This window comes from Bufo gargarizans, chromosome 7, assembly GCF_014858855.1.
Source record: "Bufo gargarizans isolate SCDJY-AF-19 chromosome 7, ASM1485885v1, whole genome shotgun sequence".
Lineage (NCBI taxonomy): Eukaryota > Metazoa > Chordata > Amphibia > Anura > Bufonidae > Bufo > Bufo gargarizans.
In genome coordinates this window covers 103,264,240-103,282,916 of record NC_058086.1, presented here as the reverse complement: position 1 = coordinate 103,282,916, position 18,677 = coordinate 103,264,240, and the positions used below count along the sequence as shown (strand labels likewise).

Below are 18,677 nucleotides of genomic sequence, written 5' to 3'. Positions count from 1 at the left end.
AAAATTTTAAATTGCTGCCATTTCAACATTGTTAATGGCAGGGTTGTTAAACTTAATATATTCGGTTAATAGGTGACTAGAATTCAAATTGGTTTAATGTGGGCAGAGTCTACTTCGGCCAATCAAATTTCAGCTATATGTTTTAATGGGAAAATGTAAAACTGCCGCTGCTCTTAGACTGTTAATGGCAGGATCCCCAAACTTGGTACAGTTGGACAATTTAGGATTAGGATTAAAATTCAGGAAAGTGGGCGTGGCCAAACACAACCAATCAGATTTCTTTGATTGATTTCAATGGGAAAATTGAAAAATGCAGAAAATTGAAAAATGCTGCTATTATTGATGTCAGGGGCTTCAAATCTCAGAAATCAGGTCATAGATTACTTTGGCTTCAAAAATTGAAAAAGTGGGCGGAGTCAACAACGACAAATCAGATTTTTCCTATTGACTTCAATGAGAAACCTTTAAATTGCTATCATTCTCACAATATTTAAGCCAGAATACCCAAACTTGGCACCTCAGGCCATTGGGTGACTGGGGTCAAAATAAAAATAAAAAGTGGGCGGGGTCTACAATGGCCAATCAAATTTCAGCCATTTATTTAAATGGAAAAAATTCAAACTGCCGCTGCTCTTAGACTGTTAATGGCAGGGTTCTGAAACTTGGCACAGTTGGTCACTGGAGGACTGTGCCAATGTATATCCCATTTTTGGGACGCTAAAAAGTGGGCGGAGACACAAACAACCAATCAGATTTTCCCTATTGACTTCAATAAGAAACCTTTAAACAGCTGTCATTCTCACAGCACCCAAACTCGGCAGGGTGGGTCAGTGTGAGACAAAGGTCAAAATTTATAAAAGTGGGCGGAGTCTACACTCCACCCAGTTACTCCGCCCACTCCAGTTGTAAGCTACTGGTGGAGGCAAGAACACTTCACACAATTTCCCCAGAAATTGTACCTTTTCTAGTTATTTTTTTTATTTCACACCACAACATTTTTTTTTAAATTGATTTACAATACAAGACATGATAAATTAAATGGTGCCATTAAGAAATATAACATGTCCCACAAAAATAAGCCCTCATGGCTATGTGAAAGGAAAATAAAAAAAAAGCTTTTGTTTGGCTCAATATTCATGAGATGGATACAGATCTTGTATACTAGTGCTACTGTAGTGTTAAAGATAAATGGTTTTGCATCACAATGACTTATTGTTAACAAAGGGTACAAGACAAAGCTGTCCACTTGTTGTTTGCTGTCATAATGGAACCTATGCAGGTAGAACAACTCAAAAAAGGGGGGCATGTGGGCCTCGCTTTAGAAAGCAGGAACAGACAAGTGGAGCAGTGAACATGAAGAAATGTGCCTGCTCCACCTGATCCTGGGATGAAACTACCTTTTTTGTCTACAGAAAACTGTTGGGCACAACGCCAAGGGGAGGATGTTTGTGTAGGAAGACAAGGCTAGAGAATAGTGCAATTTTGGCATGTTTGCAAAAATGCTTTACTGCAAAAGCCCTTCACAATGGGCAAGCATTATTAACAGGCTGCAGTGATGCATGTGTCTCTAACCCTGGGTTCAGACCTGAGCGTTCGCGATGGAGCGCTCTGTATGTGCGATTGTATCGGCGTTTGCAATCGCGCATACAGAGACAAGCGAACGCCCATTGTCGTGCATTCCCGAATGTCTATGTACGGGAACGCACAACAAGACGCCCCAAAGAAGCTCATGTACTTCTTGGGGCGTCGGGGCGTTTTACAGCGAGATCGTATGCGCTGTAAAACGCCCAGGTGAAAACCATGCCGATAGGGTTTCTCCTTGTTGAGCATTTTACAGCGCATAGGAACGCGCTGTAAAACGCTCAGGTGTGAACCCAGCCTGAAAGCCAGCCACTGGCCCCAGTGGTATTTTTTCACAAAACCATGGCCAATGGTTGCTTGCAGCGGTCATGTGGCATATAACTAGATCACTGCTGCACACTGGAAACACAATCCAGAGGAAATATTAGGGGATTAATTTTACAAATCACGATTCAGATCACACATGGAGTACTGTGTACAATTCTGAGCTCCTGTGAACAAGGCAGACATAGCAGAGCTGGGTTCCTGTGAACAAGGCAGGCATAGCAGAGCTGGAAAGGGTTCAGAGAAGGGCAGCTAAAGTAATAACTGGAATAGGTGGACTACCGTACTCTGTAAGATTATCAAAATTGGGGTTATTCACTTTAGAAAAAAGACGACTGAGGAGAAATCTAATAACTATGTCTAAATCGGTACAGAGATCTCTCCCATCATCTATTTATTCCCAGGACAGCTACTGTGACGAGGGGGCATTCTCCACATTTAGAGGAAAGAAGGTTTGTACATAAACATAGAACATTATTTTTTACGGTAAGATCAGTGACACTATGGAACTCTCTGGCTGAGGATGTGGTGATGGCGAGTTCAAGAGAGGCCTGGGTGTATTTCTGGAGTGTAATAATATTACAGGTTATAGTTACTAGAGCTGGGTTGTTGATTCAGGGAGTTATTCTGATTGCCTGATTGGATTCATGAAGGATTTTTTTTCCCCCTAAAGTGAGTAAAATTGCTTTCTACCTCAGAGGTGTTTTTTTTGCCTTCCTGTGGATCAACTTGCATGATAACAGGCTGAACTGGATGGACAGATGTATTTTTTCAGCCTTGTAAACTATGTTACTATGTTACATTTAGGGGCTTTGCAAAGGTTTTAGAGGTGAGCAAAATTTTTAAAAATTCAATTCGGCCCTTTTGCCAAAGTATGACAAGAAATGTTATTCATTACAAATTAATTTGTCATGTATCACTATGTTAAAACCCCATTCAGCCTGTCATTCAACGGGCCCATATTTAACGGCCACTTAGACAGAAGTGCAACCATCTAACAGCTATTAACAACGGTAATATGCTATTGCAATATGGCCTTTCGGGTTAAAAAAAAAATCACTCACCTCATCTACTTGCTCACGCAGAGTCATTTCGCCGCTCTATTGATTTCAAAAGACCTGCCGAAGGACCTGCGCTGAACATGATGATGTCACCACGTGCTCCCAGCACGATCATGTAAATTTGGTTTCATGGCGAATCAAATTTTTCCTAAAATTCTGACTGAATTCCACTTTGGATTCTTTGCTTCACTCAACACTAGTGCAACCAATGGACATCTGATTTTGAAAGTAATACCTAAGTTTTACTTACTAAATTGTGGGTAGGCTTTTGGCTGCATGTGAAAGTTACAGCATGTCGACCTAATTTCACTTTTTTAGCATCTCACTTTTTTTCCAAAATGATTTGCTTTGGGTGAGGAGGGTAATGGTATGGCAGCAGCCTGATTGTGCCTTTCTTCTGTACAAATTACCATAGTTAGCACTACATATTTTACAAGATATTTTCATCAATAGGAAAGAATATCTAATAATGTGATGGTTGTGTCTGTACACATTTATTCATCCATTGATGTTTATAATTCTATAGGGCAAATTCACAACTGCCAGTGATGTCTGGGCATTTGCAGTCACCTTATGGGAGATGTTGACTTTCTGTCAAGAGCAACCATATAGCGAGATGTCTGATGAGCAAGTGATTGAGAACACTGGAGAGTTTTTTCGAGATCAAGGGAAACAGGTACATATTGGCTAACTTGTGTACTTTTTTAGATCAATATGTTTGTATTTCTTATTTTTATAAATTATACATTCACTTTTTATACTGCTTAAACACTTAAATCACATATCAGATCTCAAAGTGATAGATTCAATCAGAAATTATTCACTTATATAAATTGTGTTATTCGTTGAGATATCAAAGGTCAATGGAAACCAAAATCAGCAACCAATTGAGGGCTGGATTCCAAACCACCCCGAAAAAAAAACAACAATCAAATTACAGGTGTATGCAATTTGCATGAATTCCATTAATGCAATGCATAATGTGACTGAGATGTGACTTTATACACTCCCAACAATGTCTACGCATGCTCTTGATTTTATAATGGATGGGGGATTCCCTCTTAGACCTGGATCAGAGTATAAGTGAGCTCATGGACAGTCTGTAGCACTACTTGGCAGCGTCAGATGCATTGATATTGAATGTCCCAGAGGTTTTTAATTGGATTCAGGTCTTGGGAGAGCCAATTAATAGCATTAATGCCTTTGTAATCCAGAAACTGCCTCCACACTCTAGCCACATCAAGTTTGTTGTTCTCCTGCACAAGTACCTGGATTCCACTGCACTAGTGCAATATCTGATAATGGCTCTAAGGATTTCAGTGTCGTTAACAACAGTTTAACCTCTTTGATGCTGCAATCAATAGTGATTGTTGCATCTGAGTTTTTATTACGAGGAGTGGGCTCCCTATGTTTAGCCTTGGAAACCCAAAGCAATCACGGTGGTTGCAATGGCAATAGGGAGCCAAGCAAAGGCCTCTAGGTCTGTCAGCTACTGAAACTGATTAGACCCTGCCACAGTCAAGATATAATAGGCTTACAGTCAATGTAAAACTGACAGATACAATACATTGCTAAAGATACGTATTGCAGTGTATTGTACCAGTGAAGGCAGTGCATGCAAGCTTAACTCCTTAAAGACACAGCCTTTTTTCACCTTAAGGACCAGGCCATTTTTTGCAAATCTGACCAGTGTCACTTTAAGTGCTGACAACTTTAAAACACTTTGACATATCCAGGCCATTCTGAGATTGTTTTTTTTGTGTCACATATTGTACTTCATGACACTGGTAAAATGAAGTTAAAAAAATCATTTTTATTTATAAAAAAAATAAAAAATTTACCATTTTTTTAAAAAAAATTCTAATTTCCATGTTTCAATTTCTCTACTTCTATAATACATAGCAATACCTACAAAAATAGTTATTACTTTACATTCCCCATATGTCTACTTCATGTTTGGATCATGATATTTTATATTTTGGGGATGTTACAAGGCTTAGAAGTTTGGAAGCAAATCTTGAAATTTTTCCAAAATTTTCAAAACCCCAATTTTTAGGGACCAGTTCATGTCTGAAGTCACTTTGTGAGGCTTATATAATAGAAACCACCCAAAAATGACACAATTCTAGAAACTACAGGAGCGCCGTTTGGTTTTTGGAGGGCTGATTTTTATGGAGCGGTTTATTTACACCGTGTCCTGTTTCAACCCCCCTGATGCACCCCTGGAGTAGAAACTCCCTAAAAGTGACCCCATCTAAGAAACTACACCCCTCAAGGAATTCAAAACTGATTTTACAAATGTTGTTAACCCTTCAGGTGTTGCACAAGAGTTATTGGCAAATGGGGATGAAATTTGAAATTTTCATTTTTTTGCCAAATTTATAATTTTTACCCATTTTTTCCAAAGCAAGGGTTAACAGCCAAACAAGACTGTATCTTTATTGCCCTGACTGACGTTTACAGAAACACCCCATGTGTGGCCGTACACTACTGTACGGTCACACAGCGGGGCGTAGAGGGAAAGGAGTGCCGTTTGGTTTTTGGAGGGCTTTTATGGACCGGTTTATTTACACAGTGTCCTGTTTCAACCCCCCTGATGCACCCCTGGAGTTGAAACTCCCTAAAAGTGACCCCATTTTGGAAACTACGGGATAAGGTGGCAGTTTTGTTGGTATTATTTTTAGGGTACATATAATTTTTGGTTGCTCTATATTACATTTTTGTGAGGTAAGGTTACCAAAAATTGAAATTCTGAAATTTCATCTCCATTTGCCATTAACTGTTGAGGAACACCTAAAGGGTTAATAAAGTTTGTAAAATAAGTTATGAATACCTTAAGGGGTGTAGTTTCTTAGAAGGGGTCAATTTTAGGGAGTTTTTACTCTAGGGGGCATCAGGGGGGCTTCAAAAGGGGCATGGTGTCAATACAAAAAGGCCATCAAAATCGGCCTTCCAGAAACCATCTCCGTCCTTGCCTTTTGCGCCCTTGCCTTTTAGTGATACAGCAGTTTACGACCACAAATTTGGCGTTTCTGTAAACTGTAGTATCAGGGTAAAAAATATTTTGTTTTGTTTGGTTGTTAACCCTTGCTAAGTGTGCCCTGAGGTACTCTCACAAAGTTTGTACAGCTTCACGCCATACCTCGCCCGCTTTGAGGGAACATACTGGCGGAAAATGAGTCTCCCTTTGAACGCAATGAGAGACTCATCAACCACAAGCTCCCTTCCAGGTACATAGGCCTGTACAAATTTGGCCCCAAAATGATCGATGACCGGCCGTATCTTATACAGACGGTCATAGGCATGATCACCTTGGGGGGGACATGCTGCATTATCTGAATAATGCAGACATTTCCGTATGACTTCAAACTGGCAGCCTGGGGCCTGGTAGAGGATGTCCCCACTCCAGTAATGCCTGACACTAGGTTTCTTGACCAGGCCCATATGCAGCACACGTCCCCAAAATGTCCTCGTCTCGACTGCACTGACCGGCGTCCAGCCACCGGGCCTAGCCAAAAAGGAGCCCAGGTGTTGAGCAACGAACTGTTGGACGTACAGGTTCGTCTGCTCCACCATTAGATTTACTAGTTGGTCACTTAAAAAATGACAAAAAAGTCATATTCAGTATAGCCCACTGTGGAAATCTAGATTCCTGATTGGCCTACAAAATCAGGAATCACAGGCTCATATCGCTCTGGGGTACACCAGACAAGTTCACCGGCAGAGTGCTCCGGTGGATTTAACTGGTGGGACGGAAAACTAGTATGAGCCCCATAGCTGCTCATACTAGGGTGGGGCACAGGGTCCCTAGCATGGCGGTCCCCTTGCTCCGCCTTGGGGGCTCATCATCATCGCTAGATGATGAGGATGACGCGGATGACAACAGGAAAGTGGGGTCATCCTCGTCCTCACTGGGACTCTCAGAGTCGGAGGCAAGCTGGGCGTATGCCTCCTTGGCCGAGAACGTCCGGCAGGCCACAGGGGAGTGTGTGTCTGCGTGTGTATGTGCGTGTGTGTAAATCATTATTTGGTGTGCGTGTGTGTGGGGGCACGGGTGTTTGCGTACTTTATCCCTTAAACTAACTGAAAAAAAAGACTAACTAAAAAATGGGGGGAAAATGTGAAACAAAAGTTAAAAAAAAATTCTAAACCGCTGATCAACCGTCTGAAGTTGATCAGCGGTGGGGTGTGCGATGCGCTAACAGTGGCCGGACGCTAAGAGTGCCGGCCACAGTCAGCGTACGCACAAAATTTTTTAATAAAAAATGCTTGCGCCCCCAAAAAGTTGTGGGGGGGAGAGGGGCAAGCAGCAGCACCCCTGGGGGGTCTAGGGTCACACAGCTGTGCTGTGGACCCCAGACACCCTACTAAGGGTGATGCAATCAAACTCTTTTTTTTTTTTTTACCACTAACTTTCCTTTTTATATCCCTGCCTAGCCCAACCTTTCCCTATACTTTCCCTAATTACCTGCTGATAAAGATGGGGGTGGCACAGGTCCTGGGGGCAAGGATGGGTGCTGGGGCACAGATGCTGGCTCAGATCAAACGTGCAGCAGCAACGCTCCTCTCTCCTCGGGCTCCGGACACAAAAGGAGGAGGAGAGGAGCGCTGCTATCATTTGAAACTCCCGCCGACCCGCCCTCCTACCAATCAGAAGCGATCCTGAGAGGTGATGTCACCATCACCACTCAGGATCGCAGGATGGTGATTGGTGGGGTACAATTACACCACCGATCACCATCCTGTTCCGGGTTATCAGGTTCTCAGAGACTCGAATAACCCGGAAACGCAGCAAACCGCAGGTCTGTGTCCGGAAGAGGTGAAGTCCCCAAGTGAAACTTAAAAAAATTGTAACCATTTTTTTTTTATTTTTTTTTTATTTTAATATACTAAACATAATTGCGCTATTGCTGCCTCCATAATGCCCCATCTACAAAATGATCATACTATTTATTTCACAAGGTGAATGCCATACAAATAAAATAAAAAACAATAATCATAGTACTATAATCATAGTACCATGCAGCAGAATAAGGCTATCATGTTATTTTCTCTAAACCATAAAAAATGACAGAATGACAGCATTGCAATTTTATGGTCATCTCACCTACCAAAACAAAAGAGAGAAATAGTTATCAAAAAGCCGTACAGTATATAGAAATGGGACTAATAAAAACTACATCTCGCACTGCAAAAAATTATCCACTACACAGCTTAGGGAGAGTTCATATCTCTGTCAGATTTTTTGTTCTCCTGATCCATCAGAAATCCGTAAAAAAAAAACCGGATCCTGTTCATCCATTATGCACAATGTATATCTGTTTTAACCATTTCCGTCTGAGATCAGTTTTTTCAGACGAAAAAAAAAATGACTGCATGCAATATTATTTTTTTTCCTTTTGACAAAACAGACCTCAGACGGAAATGGCTCAAATGGATGCCAAATGACGCATGACGGATTAGAAGAACTGCACTTGGGAGAAACTGAATAATGTGTATTCTTTTAAACCTAAAAGGAAATACTTTGTGCTAAAAATATGTATTATTGGAATGTAGTTTTTAATTTTCATCATCCAATTCTAAATTCTAATAAATTCTATGAAACGCCTTGAGGAGTGTAGTTTCCAAAATGGGGTATTTTGGGGATGTTTTGGCCTCTACAAACCTGAAAAAGTGCCTGAAAAATATCCCAAAATAATGAGGCCATAAAATTCACAAGCTGCACCACCAATTCTGAGACCAGTAGCATACTAGGACCACATATGGGATATTTCTAAAATCTTCAGAATCAGATTCATACATTTTGAGTCATTTGCCTTTTTTAACACCTGCTGTATTAAAATTGAAACTGTGCAATAATTGAAATGTTTACATTTCCCCTCCACTTTCCGCCAAATCCTGTGAAACACCATAAAACATCAGCCTTCTCAAAGCCACTTTAGAATAAAAGTATATTTGAGAAATGATGCCAAAGTATCACCTCACCCCTCCACAATCCTACATATCAAGAGATATATCTTCTTCCAGCATGGCCATTATACATTCCTTGTGACCATCATATATAAAGGGGACTGGGAACTGATTGGCATCCAGGACTTTATGCAGACCTTTGCTCCTCTGACATCCATCCAATGTTTCCAGGTCCCCATGCAGCAAGGAGTTCTCTAACTGTGACCTTATAGGTTATTCTTATTGATTTATTTGATTTACTTCTCTTCTCCTATTCGAAGAGTGGCATACTTCATCACTACAGCCTTAAATCCAGGAAATAGATAAAACTAGCTGTAGCTCTATTTGTCTACGGCCACATGACCCAATTTTTTCAGACCAGTAGAGACATGTGGTCTACCATTTTCTTCCTTGCCATAGGATAAATGCCTATGTAATCCTTTACCTATACCTGTAGCCGACTAGCTGCTTACTACCAACATCTCAAAGCAAGATGGTTAGATATGGCAAAGAAATATAAATGCCAGATCTGCGCTGATATTTTGGAACAACTGAACTGTCTGGTGTGAACTGTTTCCAATCCCGGTGGACTCCTAGCAGGATTAGTGCCTCCATTCACACGCTCCTTGTTTCCTTCTCCAGGGTCACAGACTGCCAGCAATGCTGCTTCTCTGTATTGTGGTCCTAGTGTACAATCGTAGCACAAATAGTGAAGTTCCACAAACACAGATTGCGCACAATAGACAATAGACTTAAAATTTATTTACTTAGGGTACTTTCACACTAGCGTTAATATTTTTCGAAATCCGCCATAGGGTCTCAATACCGGAAAAAAAGCTTCTGTTTTGTCCCCATTCATTGTCAATGGGGATAAAACGTAACTGAACAGAACACAATGCTCCAAAATACATTCCGTTCTCATACCAGAGAGCAAACCGCAGCATGCTGCGGTTTGCTTTCCATCCTGGGATGGATGCCTGTTGTCCTGCAAGTTAATGCAAGTCAACGGGGACAGATCCGTTTTCTCTGATACAATCTGACACAATAGAAAACCAATCCGTCCCCCATTGACTTTTAATGGAGTTCATGACGGATCCGTCTTGTGTATGTTAAAGATAATACAACCGTATCTGTTCATAACGGATGCAGATGGTTGTATTATAAGTAACGGAAGCGTTTTTTTGCTGAACCCTGCCGGATCCAGCAAAAACGCTAGTGTGAAAGTAGCCTTACAAGGTCGCTGTCAACAAATCGCATGTAAAACTCCACTTCAAACCGCACAATAGCAGCTTCCACCCATCAACATAAAACTTCACTAAAAAGCCTGACCCGAGTTTCGCTGCATATCATCTGGGGAAAAACACACACTCAATTAAAATGGGGCGGTATTTAAGCCTCCATCCATCTCACATAATATTCTATCTCTTTATTTTTTTTTAAATCATTAAATCTTTAAATCTTAAAACCATCTTTCATCCTACTAGATCCTACTAGATGTCATTCTATTGTTACACAATAAATTGGTCTTTCATGGTAAAATAAAAAGTTGCAACCATCATCTCATATTTCCACTTTAAAAACCACCAGTTCACCACTTTACTCATATATCCCACCCTTTTAACTCTTTGTGTGAATCGAGGGATATGTTCCACCCTTTATATAATAATTCACTCCACAGTTTTTCCTATGCCATATAAATATCTTCCCCTCTAGCTTAAAGCACTCCTACTTTATATAACTGCTGCCCTATCCAAAATATATCACATATATGAAAACCCTTTCAATAATTGGTTACATACAAGCAACCTAATATCCCATTCAATATTGAGTCCCATAGGCCTATTAATATTTTGAACCATGTTGCACAGATAAGGACAAAAAATATTTTCTTGCTTGTTAGATATGGCAAAGAGATGGCTAGGAAAGTTAACATCTGTAAAAGGTGACTTGGATAAGTTTATTACAAAAGGTGCTGGTGCATTGCCTGCTTGCTGCACCAAACTGTCACCATGATATTAAACAGGACATGAAGCAAATTGGTGCTCAAGTGGATACTTTAGAAGCCATGCAAAAAGCTATTTGTGAACACAGAAGAAGTCACCAGTCACTTCAAATCTTGCAAGAAATACTGATTTAGCCAACTAGAAAATCAAGAGAAAAAGAATAGGTGGACTTTCTGAATCTGTCCTGTCAAAATATATACCTGATACTGTGAAACACCTCTTTATATCGATACTGGGAGAAGATTATCCAGATCATAACTCAAAGGAGCCACAGAAAGATATCACTTGTAGACTATTGGGCTTTAGAGCTAAAGAAGCATACTACAAAGTGCAATAGAGAACTCTCTCTTCCAGTATCTTGCACCTCTCACTTTTAATAAAAGGCAGACTCTTAAACCACTAACTGACCTGCTAAGAGAAAAAAAAGGTCCATAGCATGGCTTTTCCATTCAGTCTCACTACAACTGTCTAAGAGAAGAGATTTGCGATCCGAGAACATGGGAAGTTATATACTCTCCTGGATGCATTGGATGCTGCCCACCTTTGCATACCAGACTGTGGGCCAAGACCTGTGGGCCAGTCCCGTCTGTTGCTCTACCAACTCCATGCGAAACAGTTGATCGCACCACTAAATCAAAATGAAAGCTGAAGAAACTTATTCCAAAACATCTGCTATTGGACACCACATGAACTCTCATCCTGAGTGAAGTCAACAACAAGACGAAGTTTGTCAAATATTAACCGTGTTGTTCTGTTATATTAGATGTTGATAATATTATTCTTATTTCTTTTATTTTCAATACTAGTTGGCTAGGGTAACTGCTACAATGAACAGACTTCCCGACAGTCACTGTACAGGTACTGCACACTTTCTGTGCCTGCCCAATCAGCGGCAGGGGTCAGGCTGTCCCTGAGAGCTGAGTCCTGCTGTACACATCTGCATTGGGGAATACACCGATGCTGGCGCTTGAACCCTCTGTATGCCATGGTCAGCGTTGACCACAGCATGACAGAGTTTGTGGAAGGAGGGAGCTCCCTGTCCCCATTAGGTCCCTGCACTATGATCATGGGGACACGATGGCTGGGAAGGCAGCCCGATGCCTTCCACAGGCATCAGGCTTCCCTTCTACTGAAGCGTGTGAGACCAGCCCCCTAGCTGGGTCTCACAGGCTGGCTTTGAATTTATTAGTAATATAGTTTATAAGGCTGAAAAAAGACATCTGTTCATCAAGCTCAGTCTGTTATCCTGAAAGTTGATCCAGAGGAAGGCAAAAAATAATAATGAGGTAGAAGCCAATTTTCTTCACTTTAGGGGAAAAAAATTCCTTCCTGACTCCAATCAGGCAATCAGAATAACTACCTGGATCAACAACCCATCTCTAGTAGCTATAGCCTATAATATTATTATACACTCCAGAAATACATCCAGGCCCCTCTTGAACTCTTTTAGTGAACTCACCATCACCACCTCCTCAGGCAGAGAGTTCCATAGTCTCACTGCTCTTACCGTAAATAATTATCTTCTATGTTTGAGTACAAACTTTCATTCCTCCAGGAATGCATCTAAACCCCTTTTGATGCAACCCATTACCTTATTGGCCTTGGCAGCAGCTGCCTGACACTGGTTTCTACAGCTTAGTTTGCTATTCACTAAAATTCCTAGGTCCTTTTTCATGTCAGTGTTACCCAGTGTTTTACCATTTAGTATGTACTGGTGACTTGCATTATTCCTTCCCATGTGCATAACCTTACATTTGTCATGGTAAAACCTCATCTGACTCTTATCTGGCCAAACACCCAATCTATTCAGATCCATCTGTAGCAGTATACTGTCCTCTTCCATGTTAATTACTTTACACAGTTTAGTTTCATCTGCAAAAAATGATATTTTACCCTGCAACCCTTCTACAAGATCATTAATAAATATATTGAAGAGAATAGGGACCAATACAGACCCCTGTGGTGTTGGAGATACAGCAGCTTACAGCTTAGTCTATTGCTAGAGTGACTTATGCTGGATTGACTGCAGTTAACAGTTATAACACTAGATGTCACTGTTAATTGTAATTGTAGGGAGGGGAAAACACCAGATAACACACAGAAGGAAATAAACCCTGAGTCTAAGCTTCAAAGCTAAGGGAGAGGGATGGTGACCTCCTAGGAATCCCTAGATCTCTCCTTGACTCCTGCCAATATGAGTAGACCCTGAAGGTGGAAATACTCATACACCGTAATCTTAGCCCTGGAGACCCTGGAAAGCCTTAGGAATGGCAGCAGGGAATCAGACTACTAGTTAATTCCCAGATGAAGGAACTAGCATCTCCCTGAGGCCTAGAAAACAACAAACACAAGCAAACAACAAAATGCAAAATGCAATGCACTTAGCTTAAGGAAGACTAGAGGAGCAGGAGATCCAAAGGAACAACACACCAGCTCAACCAACTCCAACAGGAAATATCAACCGCATAGGTAAGCAGTGTGAGTCAGGACTAAATAGAGCCTCAGTAATGACCACAAGCTGCACCTGACAAGAGGTGTGGTCATTACCGAACAACAACACTGCAAGGAGAAAACAGAGAGACTGTCAGATACCCTCATGTGCCGCCAGTCTCTCAGATCTTCCCACCTCTTCCATGGTAGGGAGTGTGACGCTAATGCTCACTTGTAGATTTTCTTTTTCCTGTCTGTGCCATTCACCATGCATGCAATGACCAGAAGGTCACCTTACATGTTCCAATTAACCCAATTCCTGCTACTCCACAACATCTGCTCTGAATTGACTCTGCTGCACCCAGCAATCGTATTCTGCAATGCGTGGTACCCGACTAGTGACCCAATCTGAGTGTGCACCATTAATAACCACCCTCTGTTTTTTTTATCCCTGAGCCAGTTACTTACCCACATACAGACATTTTCTCACAGTCCAAGCATTCTCCTTTCATATAATACCCTTTTATGTGGTACATTATCAAATGCTTTGGAGAAGTCAAGATATATAACATACATTGATTCGCCACATTCAAATCTCGAACTTACCTCCTCATAGAAACTGATTACATTTTTTGACATGACTGATCCCTCATGAAGCCATTGCGTAATTTGCTTATGCTCATTGAGGTACTGCAAGATAACATATCTTAGAAAACCTGCAAACAGTTTACCCATGACAGATGTTAAATTTACTGACCTATAGTTTACCGCCTCTGTTTTTTGGACCCTTTTTGAATATTGGCACCCCATTTGCTAAGCGCCAATACTATGGAACACTGCCATTCAATATAGAGTCCTTAAATATCAGAAATAAGGGCCTGGCTATGCTTTTATTTGGCATTTACATATTCTATTTGTATCTTTAAAGTTTTTTCAATATTTCCTTGTTACTCTCCTGTTTTAGTGACTTTAATGCTTTCTTTTGTAACTTATTAACTTTATTTACAATTCTATTTATCCAGATTGATTTCTTGATTTGTTCTTGATTTCTTGTTCCTTACCATTTTATTCCAAGGTATATACCTCTCACAGTTAGGTTAGGATTGGTAACTATTTCCCAGGTGTCAGGTCTATTGGTTAGTACTAAGTCCAGTATGGCCGCCCCTCTAGTCAGGTCCTGAAACAGTTGAGAAAGGTAATTGTTGGAAGAGCTCCAAGACGCCTGTTTTCTATCACTTTTCGTACAATCAATAGAATTTTTGTCCCACATCTCACCAAAAATATTAAACACCACATGTTCCATGTTACAATTTAAATAGATTTTTATAGGGTAACTACATGTGCCATGTGCCTCTCAAAAAGTATCACCCATCTTAACAAACAACCATGTTTCACATAAGTGTGTTCCACCTTTAAAATAAAAAAAAACGATGCTGAAGCCCTGTTTTATTAGATCACTAACTGCTTGAGGCAATACAATGTGTGGAATGAAACTGCTTTATTAATGTATTTATTACAGAGCAACACATTAACTGAAACTGCATGGTATGCTGACACAATACAATGCATTTGCAGCAGAATGTATACTATTGATTGGTGCAATGGGTGCTGTCAATAAACCGGTTTTGAACATTTTGAACTGTAGAGCCATGGATCCATTATCTTCATCCTTACTGTAGTTTTCCCCACCAATTTTTACAATAAACTTGCATGGGAATGTCTTGCGTGATTCGTCTGAAAGTAATTGCCAAAACTTCGGATACATTTGGCAGCAGACTTTTTGTGAAATTTGTTTTGAAATAATTTACTCATCTCTATTCTATACCTGTTCAGATTCTATTCTTTATGGTTGTCCAGTAATATGTTAATTCTCATGACATTTTAATATATTTCTAATAATTAAAGTGCATATGTACAGATTATGATTTTCTTTTCACTAGGTATACCTTCCTCAGCCACAGATTTGCCCTAATAAGGTTTATAAGCTCATGTTAAGCTGTTGGCGAAGAGAAACCAAAGACCGACCCAGCTTTCAAGAAATTTACCAACTTTTGCAGCCAGACTTTGATCTAGAGGACTGATTGTTACAGTTATTAAAGGGAATATCTGGTGAATCTGTAAGAAATATGCTCGAGAATACACAACATTAGCATTTTACCAAAATCTTGAATGCTTGTGGACTTACAATTGACCACATATTCTCCTGTTGCCTGTAATGTGATCAATTGTAAATACTGTTTTTTCAGCTTGACCATGATCAAAGACTATTACGTCTTCCAGAAAAAACAAACATTGAAAAAACACATTTTATTTATATCCACGGTAAGTGGTTTTAGTTAGTTGGTTTGTTGGTTGGTTAGTTTGGTTAGTTTATATTAGTAGGCAAAAGGCATAATGAAACTTATCAACTATGGACTTCCCAATCAATGAATAAGTGGTGTGATGAGAATCAATCAACAATATAGGGATCATTTACTATGCAGAAATACACCTATATTAGGTGTATTTCTGGTGCAGATTGTGGTGCAAAGGTTATTTTCCTTGCTCACGCCAGGTCTAAAAAAAAAACTGGGCATGGAGTGGGCAGGGAAGGGGGCTGGTCAGCAGGCCTGTCTCATTCATAATTTTCTATGCCTGTATAAGGCATAGAAAATAGTTTAAATGTAAGCCAGCAAGGAAACTGGTTTACATTTAGAAGTGGAACTGGATACGTCAAAGTTATGTAGAGGCCAGTGCCGTCAGCTATAGGGGTTATTAAGACTGGTGTCTAAAACACTGGTCTTAATAGATGATCCCAAATGTTCACATACGTAATTGCATGCACAGCCACATCACTTCTGCTACAGTGGGTTCACAAGCTACAGCTTTCCATAGAGTCTCATAAAAATACCTCTTTTAAAGAAAGAAACAAAGAATGCAGAGAAGTATATTGATGACAAACTTGTCTGTTTTATAAAAAAATAAATATATGTTTAAGATGTAAATAGACATCACTATCCATTTTGTCATAGTTGTTGTCATAAAGCTGGCCACACAGATTACATTTAGAGATGGGTGAAGCATTTATGACAAATTTTTCAAAAAAATTGGTTTAGACCCAATAGAGGAGGGTGAGGGAAGAGGGATAGCCTTGTATGCTACACTGGGTTTCTCAGCAATATATATGCATTGCATAGTGGGTACTCTCTTCTCTGTTCTCTGCCAGTGATGCCTGCCTGAACTATGGTGGCAGTGTGAAACAAGCCTAAACCTATCCGATGCCAGCATATATAATGTGCGCTAATTTTCATATATTTTCCCAGAAACCCAGAAGAATATTAACTGGCTTATGATACTCCTCATGCATACTGGGTGCCATCCATAAGAAGAAAGTTTCCCAAAAAGAGCTGGATTCCTTTCTGATGTTAACTGGATGTGCTAATTTGCATATATGTTTACCAGAAACCAAGAGGAGCATTGCCTACCCTACAATAGTCATCACAGCATATATTAACTGGTCTCTATAATATAAATAGTACCCAGCCAGAGGTACCCTAAGGCCTCTTAACTAGAAATGCTGATTTAAACTGCTCAGCTCTGATAAAGTTAAGATTTCGGGGCGTTATGTAGCTAGGAGAAGCATACAAAAAAAATAAAAGCGTAACATAGGGTAGTATTTCTAGATTATAAGACCGGTTGATAGAACAATAAATTGGAGGCTCACCTTCAGCGGTTGTGCTAGGGATAGGCATAACACTATTGTAGGTGTGTAGAAATCTGTCCCGTCGCCAGGTATGCAGCCAAAGTGTCCTTAATCTTCAGGAGAGGGTGCACACTCTCTCCAAAGCCAAACAGTAGAAATATAGCAGGATCACACAGGGGCGCAAAATGACACTGGTCCACACATTTTTCCTTTATTTCGGTAGTGCACGTCAGTAAAAAACAACAACAATGCGTTTTGGGGATACCAAGGTCCCCTTCATCAGGTTAACAGGCTGGTAGTGACAATAGACGCCTATTTAAGGTATTTATATCTTTAAAAAATGCCAAAAAGGACACCTGGGTCATCCAAATGGGAGTTGCAGCCTCCCATAGGCCTCATTAGCATATTCAGGTTCAGGCTTAAAATACTTTAGAAGTAGAAAACCATGTGAGGGAGAGATTTAGAGGTACTTATACACATCTACTGTGTTGTGCTATATTTAAAAATCACAACAAGTATTTAAAAGAGAATATTGTACTAATCCAATCTTCAGGTCATGTGATCGCTGTTTCTGAGATCACGTGACTCGTTTCCATGGAGAAGGGGACGATCGCATAGTACTCTTGCAAGGGTCCTCCTCTCAGCCCGGGAATCCTGCGTCATGCGACTGCTAAGTCATGGGTCACGTGACGAACTAGTACATAGTGAATGGGAGGCGGCCTGATCGGGTTGTGGGATGGACCACGTGACTGCAAATATCGCAATCACGTGGCTAATTTCCATGGTAGCAGAACGCTTCATAAAGACGGAAAGCCACCCAATTAATACCGGACAGAAATAAATCACAAAAATTGTTGACTCACGAAACGTGAAGCCACTATTATTACCCAAAAATTGAACCACAATCTTCACAAAGTGAAAATCGAATAAACTTTATTGACAATGTAAAAAAATTACATACATGATGATAAAAGGCAGCACAAAAGTGAGATACAAGGATGAGGAACAAGGCCACAGAGGGGGCTGAGAGGTCAGCACACCAAGAGACCAGGGAAAAGAAGGATGCTAAATGAAAAATAGAAAAAAACACCAGAACCACTATAAGCAGTAAGCCCCAAGCTATGCAAAAGCAAAGGCAAAAAGTAAGGGCAAAAAACTGGTGATTAAAGAAAAATATTCATACCCTGGATGGTGTGACGATCTGTCAGCCACCTCCTAACCCAACGCCATTTCGCCAGCAATCTGGCTGCTTCCGGGGATATGATATTTTTGCATTTGCTTTTGCATAGCTTGGGGCTTACTGCTTATAGTGGTTCTGGCGGTTTTTTCTATTTTTCATTTTGCATCATTCTTTTTCCTGGTCTCTTGGTGTGCTGACCTCTCAGCCCCCTCTTGGGGCTCTTTCCTCATCCTTGTATCTGACTTTTGTGGTGCCTTTTATCATCATGTATGTAATTTTCTTACATTGCCAATAAAGTTTATTTCAATTTTCACTTTGTGAAGATTGTGGTTCAATTTTTGGGTAATAAAGAAGGAAAGGAAAAGGTCATGTGATCGCAAGGGGCGCGACCACGTGACATATTCCCTCGATGAACGGAGGCTATAGTAGAAGAAAATCCTATGTCATGCGATCTAAATGGGGTTGAT

General features: G+C 40.4%; 1 protein-coding gene across 1 annotated transcript in view; it reads left to right on the top strand.

Moving 5' to 3' along the window:
• DDR2 (discoidin domain receptor tyrosine kinase 2) overlaps positions 1 to 15,644 on the top strand; it is a 1,312,077-nt gene extending 1,296,433 nt beyond the window's left edge. Inside the window, exons 16-17 of the mRNA XM_044301410.1 lie at positions 3,493 to 3,642; positions 15,289 to 15,644. Of these exons, the coding sequence (XP_044157345.1) occupies positions 3,493 to 3,642; positions 15,289 to 15,429 (291 nt within the window). The 3' untranslated portion in view covers positions 15,430 to 15,644. The remainder of the gene's footprint in view (positions 1 to 3,492; positions 3,643 to 15,288) is intronic.
• The last annotated feature ends 3,033 nt before the right edge of the window (positions 15,645 to 18,677 follow it).